At 36.5% G+C, this 7,111-nt stretch overlaps 1 protein-coding gene across 1 annotated transcript; it reads left to right on the plus strand.

Moving 5' to 3' along the window:
- Window positions 1-1,704: 1,704 nt before the first annotated feature.
- LOC117103188 (methylsterol monooxygenase 1-like) lies at window positions 1,705-5,158 on the plus strand (the record flags this gene model as incomplete). The annotated part of the gene is given in 6 exon segments (XM_033243712.1): window positions 1,705-1,782; window positions 2,188-2,333; window positions 3,021-3,147; window positions 3,492-3,540; window positions 4,016-4,171; window positions 4,436-5,158. Coding segments are annotated over 6 exon segments (696 nt in total), but the record flags the coding sequence as incomplete, so codon positions are not given.
- Between the last annotated feature and the right edge of the window lie 1,953 nt (window positions 5,159-7,111).

Here is a 7,111-nt window from a genome sequence, read left to right on the forward strand (position 1 = left end):
TAGTAGCTATACAGACATTATTTTGAAAAAAAGTGGACATTACTTACTAATCATGATTTTATTTTTTCTTACATTTTACCCAACAGCGTGAACGTCAATAATATAAAAGGTATAATATAAAATAAAATCACTAGATAGACCTAATTATGTCATCATCAGGAATGAAAAATTATCCATATTAGCAAGCTTATAAGCACTAGTACCAGAAGTGTTTAACCAATCAAAACATTACCTCTAGTAGGTGACATAGCAGTGATTTAAACAAAAGATCAAAGCATTCTTACTCTAATGATCAAAGATACCTACAAAAACAAAGAAAGATCTTTTCGGAAGCTCTGAGCCCATTGTTAAGCAAAGGGTGTAGTCTACGTATAGCGAACGCTTCTTTAAACAATAAGATAGACCAGTTTCGGGAGCTGTCAATAATGTTAGTACTAGAAAATATTAAACCTAATTTATTACTTACATTACAGACGACATTATCATTTTCAAGTATACCCTGTAATCCTAAAACATATTGGAATGCCTCACAGTTTTTACATGATCAAATATAACACTATCAGATCGTGAAGAATGTTCTTTAAGTCTAGTTATTAAGCATCTATCTGTCTTACCAATATAATCACTATTGCAGTCTGGACATTTAAAATGATAGACAACAGAACAGATATATGCTAAATAACTAGACTTAAAGAACATTCTTCACGATCTGATAGTGTTATATTTGATAATGTTAAAAACTGTGAGGCATTCCAATATGTTTTAGAGCTTTCTTTGTTTTTGTAGGTATCTTTGATCATTAGAGTAAGAATGCTTTGATCTTTTGTTTAAATCACTGCTATGTCACCTACTAGAGGTAATGTTTTGATTGGTTAAACACTTCTGGTACTAGTGCTGCTTGCTAATATGGATAATTTTTTCATTCCTGATGATGACATAATTAATGTCGAAATATTGAATCCCAACACGATGGCGTGTATTTCAATACTTGGAGTATGTATTATACTTTCTTAGATAAGATTGATTAGATCGATGATGAATATAGAGGTACAAATTTCCCCAAATTTTACCACCTCAGGTGCATCAGTCGTAATAATTAGATCTATGTTGTTGCCGAAAATCCCTAATTAAAGATTACCATAAGAACTATCCTCAACAATTAGGCCAAATATTGCAGTGGCTATTGTTAATAATAAAAAGGGCTAATATTAATACTCGCCCGAATCACTTACGAGATTTTTTTCACAACTTTTGGGAACACACTGAGCATTCAGTACGATTGCTTAACACGTCAGGTAGGGCAAACCACTATTAAATCTCTTGAGAAGCAAACACTATCAAAACATTATTGCAGTACCCACTGCCTTATGGGGATCGGTTCAACATGATCTAATGGTTAAAAACCAGGCTAGTTTCTTGAGGTCGAGGGTTCGATTCCCACCCTTAAAACATTATCAAGATTTCTTTATTCACAAGTATTTGGGGAACGTATGAACATTCAAGTACACGTCGGGTGGGCAAAACATCATTCCTAATAAATTAATATTAGGCCTATCACAATTCGAATTATATTATTTGTCGATTAGTGCTATGTTTATATCGTGTTTCGTGTTTGCAAATTAAGATATCTTACAATGTCAATTTGCATTGGAAGGTGTTGATGGAAGGGACACAACTTACCATGATTCTTTAATTTTTCAATAGACGTTGTACCTGCTAATTTGCCTTCCTGGTTTCGTATTTCAATTTATACCTTACATGCAGAAATACAAGATACAAAAGGTAAGCATTACCGATATCTGCAAATTGCAATAGCCTATAGTATAAAAAACTAAGGTCACTTGCTTATGATAAAATAGGCCTACTTATTTATGTTTTTTTCGTTCTTGAACAACATGAACCTTTCTTAAGTGTCAAAACTTATAAAAACTGGCCAATGAACCTGCTGTTATTGAATACGCGCTTGTGCCTACAGTACATTTACGACGCTGTTTCTTTCTTTTTTTTTTTTTTATTGTTATTGAAATCACCCCAAATAAGGCCTGGTAAAGGGAGGTCCAATGCCTTAGCAACATTACCCAAAGGGCGGGGCTTAGCGGACTTAATTTTCTCACAACGTACATTGCTGTTGCCATTTGGTGACCATTACGGTAACAATCACAGGTGTTATTCATTTTCTTCTTGCAGAAACCCGAGGGATTTGAGTCGCAGTGGAAGTGTTTCAAGTTGCTTATGTTCAATCACTTTGTCATCCAAATGCCCCTGATATTCGCTACTCATTTGTACACCAAAATATTTAACATCGGCTACGATTACGAGTCAATGCCAACATGGTAGGCATGTTCAGATAGAGACATAATGTCAATATTGATATGATAGACGGACGTAAACAGATGTCACGCTATAAGATGTTTTTCACTTTAAATTCAAAAGACAAACCTATAGGCTACACAAGATGCTCTACACTAAAACTGGGCACTCATTGCGTCGGCCGACGAATGCATCTCTGCTCCATTCGAGCGCTGACGACGCGTTATCATCTGCTTGTCGGTGGCAGTCACAACGGATCGTCCATAATAAAACGATTCGTTGCGCGCGTGTCGTGGCGTTGCATTCTCGTTGTAGTACAGTATAACGTTATTTTCTGACATAAGCCGCAACGATCACAAATTTATATAACGTTTTGTGTTTGCTGGGTAACCACCAAGCCGCAATTGCACTTGGGCTACAAACTATTGTTTTTATAGCGTTACAAATTTACAATAGAACCCCTATTAAGGGTGTTTCCTGAATAAAGGTTTGTCGTAGAGTTAAAAGTTATAGGCCTACATGGCCTATGATTCGCGGCCATCGGTGTCCCCTTTTAGTAGGGGTCCCAAAGAATGGGTTTTATTGTATGCATAGTATCTGACAATCCTGAATAACTGAAGATGCCTACGCATATAGTTTTTCATGTCACAATTTTGCTTAAAGGTCAGGCATTCAGGTCAGGTTCATTTTGTTAATATCTTCTCTGTTAGGTATTCTCTCCTGCTCCAGCTTTATGCGTGTCTTATTCTGGAGGACACGTGGCACTATTTTCTCCATCGCGCGCTCCATCATAAGTCGATTTATAAATACGTGCACAAGGTTCATCACAACTTTCAGGTAGGGCAATACTATGTGTAAGGGAAATGAAATTCAAGACGTGGTTTTATTGTCCATTCACTTTATCTTCATAAGTCAATGGTCAGCCCCTATTATTTAAATAAAACGACAAGAACTATATTCACGATATAACTACAGACAAAAACCATTGAAACTGGCCATTTGAGTTTTAGATTGTTGGCCCGTATCTTGATATCACTATAATGCCTAAATCGGCCACATATTTTTGTATTAAGAACTGACCGTTTTAACGATTGTGTCACCATGTGGCGGGTGCAGACTTTGAACTTGGATAAGCCAATTAAAAGTAAATTATTTGAAAATACAAGTCCATGCTTTTTCAGGCTCCATTTGGTATGGTCGCCGAGTGTGTACATCCTGTCGAGACTGTGGGTAAGTAAAAACGCCTATGGGTTCTCTGTAGATGAAGGGGGCGAAGCACCGGACCCTCAGTCCAAAGGGCCCCGCCGGAGGGCTCTCCTACTAAGTAATAACTAGCACTTGTTTGATATTCCATTGTGAAGGGGCTCCTCGTAATCGACTACCAAAATGCATGGGCCCCAACACTTTCTCGCCCCCGGACCCCATGACTCGTCGTTACGCCACTCAGTACTCAAGTTTAATCTACCACATCTGCAAGATAAGTAGGCTCTCTCATGTAGGCCTATGACGTATCGCGCGCACATATTAATCATATCACGTAGTGCCATACGCACTGCATCCAATCAGAGAGGATGAGCTCAGCAATAAAAAACAGAAGTAGGTCAATGTGAATATTGGATGATATTTAACTATGGCCTCTTTCGTGATATAACCAATTAAAATAGTTTTTTTTTCTCAACAGTAATTGTTTTTCTTTTCTTTCAAGTTCTTGGGTTTGGCTTTTTCATCGGGCCTCTGATGTTCTGCACTCATTTAATCTTACTGTGGACGTGGGTTGCAGTTCGTCTGCTCGAAACGATCGATGTGCACAGTGGCTACAATTTTAAATGGAATCCTCTCCATTTACTGCCATTCTATGGAGGTAGGCCTACAGTACTATAAAGTTTACGGTAATGAGCCTCGAATAATGTAACAGTTTGATTCGTTGTTTCAAAGGGGTTTGTGAACTTATAAATTTAATATTGCACTGCAAGCACGCGACGATGTTAATGGTACTGTTGGGCGTTGTAGAATCTATAGGGCCTAGTCTCTATACACCTAATGTTTTATAGAAAAACGTTAATGGGGTGATCTTCAATTTGTAGCCCACTGTAAATTCATGTATTATTTTACCCCATTGAAATAGGAGCAGAAGTCCACGACTTTCATCACATGAACTTCCATGGCAACTACGCGCCAACATTTACGTGGTGGGACAAAATCTGCGGTACAGACGTGCAGTACAAGGAGTACAAGAAGAAACTAGCTGATGAAAAACAAAATTAAACAACATTTGTCCGCCAACTGTAATGAGTGTCAACAAGAATAAATATGTGCTTTGATTTGTAATATTATGGAATTCATAACTGTTTGAATAAAGATTATGCACATAACTTCTGAACTTTCACTAATGTACCTTGCAATAATTTGTGTGCAGTCTTGCAATTCTGGCTACACTTTGGTGTAACTACAGTAATGGCAAACTTATAATTGTTTAGAAAATCTATACTTTTGATATCGGTCTTGAACTGTAGGTTAGTTTCTTGGAATCTAGATTAATATTTTTGTTTCATGTTTTAAAAACGAAATACTATACGTATGGTAGGCCTAATCATATGTTATTAGTGTGATATGAATTACGTACCTTTGATATTTAATTAGTGTTTAAACATGAAGAGAGATAATTATATACAGTACAGTAATATATTTTCCTTAATGGTTAAAATAAACAACAGATAAACTAATTGGATAGGCCTAATGTAGCACACGTTTCGATAATTTTATAATGTACTGTATGCATTTTCGATGTACATAAAATGAATTTGAGATTAAATGATATTTGATCAAAATAAACAATTCTGACATCAGACTTCTGAAGTTCGTAAAATGCATTTCCGTAACTGTAACATTTCCGTAGCACCTAATAATTTGCCTTGAGTGCAAGATGGGTTGCCGAAAATTGCAGACAGAATGAAGATTTATCGGCCACTTTTTCTTAATTTTCACAATAGGCCTAATTTATCAGTGATCTGACAAGGAGTTGTCTTAGAGACAATGTAACCAAAGATCCTGATGGAATAGGCCTAGTCATTTTTTCTGGACTTAAAACCTTACTTATGGGTCTAGGCATATGATTTCCGTAGTATTTTTGTCTCTTTCCGTTCGTTCGTAATTAGGCAAAATTTCCGTAGCAACTATAGGTCATAACTACGAAATACCGTAGTAAATGTTTACTGCTGTGTACATTGGATGTGCCAGCGGGGAGATCCAAGTTGGGAAAGTACCCCCATCAAAAGAAATCGTCAGGAAAAAGCATCATTACAGGCATTAGGGCGTTTTGAACCTCTCTTCAGAGATCCTGGGCCCAACTAATTTGGATATTTGTTGCAGGAAACTCTGACGCCCCCGTGGCTGTAGGCCTACTCGTGCGATCATATATCAAAGAAACATGGGACGAGTTACAAAATTTCTTGATATTTTACCGAGTAACGAGAGCTGTTTTTTAGACACAGAATCGAACTCATGGAATACATAATACCGAGGATGCATATCTTAGTGTGTAAAATTATATCAAGTGCAAAATTTTAAAAATTAAAACTTACAGTTAAGGTCCTGCAAATTCCAAGACAATAAAGTAAATATTTGTGACAAACGCGCGTTTATTTCCAGGCTCTGTTCTGGTTAGTTTTTAAATTTCATTCATACTCCGGTAAGGTCCATTACACACTATTTTGGTTTTTCTAGGGCAGGCATGGCATCATAATTTTGTATTCGACGCTACAACCTCACGACTTTCTATATGATGTAAAGATGGCCGGATGGGTAACCATCCACCGGGATAATCATTCCTCCAACCGGAATTAATTTTACACCAAATATTCTTTCACACGTACATAGAGATGATAGGAAAGTGTCTACTACCCCCTCAAGAGGCCGGCAGACACAAAAACAAAAGAAAATAAAATAGAATTGCAGGACAAGCATTAGTCAAAATTGTCTTTAAATAATTTATTTTCCCAGGCTCATTGCAAGCTTGTTTTATATGATCCAGGTATTGGAATGTAAAGTAATAAAACACATGCAATAATATCAGAATACATCCATAATTATATTTCAATAATACTTGTCTTTCAATATAATTTCAATACACCATCAGGTTCTTATTTCTTGTTTATTGCAGTCATACAATATAAACCATATTTACTGTTCTGTACTGTACACAAATATTATATTCTTTAATAGCTAAATATCAGCCATTGTAATTGAAACACCGACGATAATATATTTCAAATTGCTTTCCCTAATATACATTCCCATTCAAATTGTTTGTGACTTGCATACTTAGAGTTAAAGGTTGAAATAATCATAATGCTCTGTATAAAAACTCATTATGAAGACTACAGAATCCTGGAATTAGAGGACAAAATTTGCAATCATTAAGCCACACCTCCACTCTTAATAACTTCATAGTACGTCTGTGGAAAGTTATGGTTCGTTTCAATCCGTCGTTGTGCAATGGTTGGAACTAAGCGCCTCTCTACATCTCCTACAGTAGTCATGGACAACAGCCATATGCAATTCAGCACATTGTCACTGCGAGTTATAGGTTATTCTCTTACCTTTACCTTTCAATGTTCTTCAAAAAAGTAAACAGACATTTTGTACTCCTGTAAGCTAACAAATCTATGGACAGTTTAGATGGAATAATTTACAATATACAATAATACCTACTCTTTATGCCAAACCCCACCCCCTCCCGTTCCCGAAATATTCAACACTGTGGGTTCAGTACCATGGTCTGGGCTAAATCACACTTTATGCC

The sequence above is a fragment of the Anneissia japonica genome, unplaced genomic scaffold (genome assembly GCF_011630105.1).
Source record: "Anneissia japonica isolate Jap-2015-1 unplaced genomic scaffold, ASM1163010v1 scaffold2652_len1590060_cov184, whole genome shotgun sequence".
NCBI classification, from domain to species: Eukaryota; Metazoa; Echinodermata; class Crinoidea; order Comatulida; family Comatulidae; genus Anneissia; species Anneissia japonica.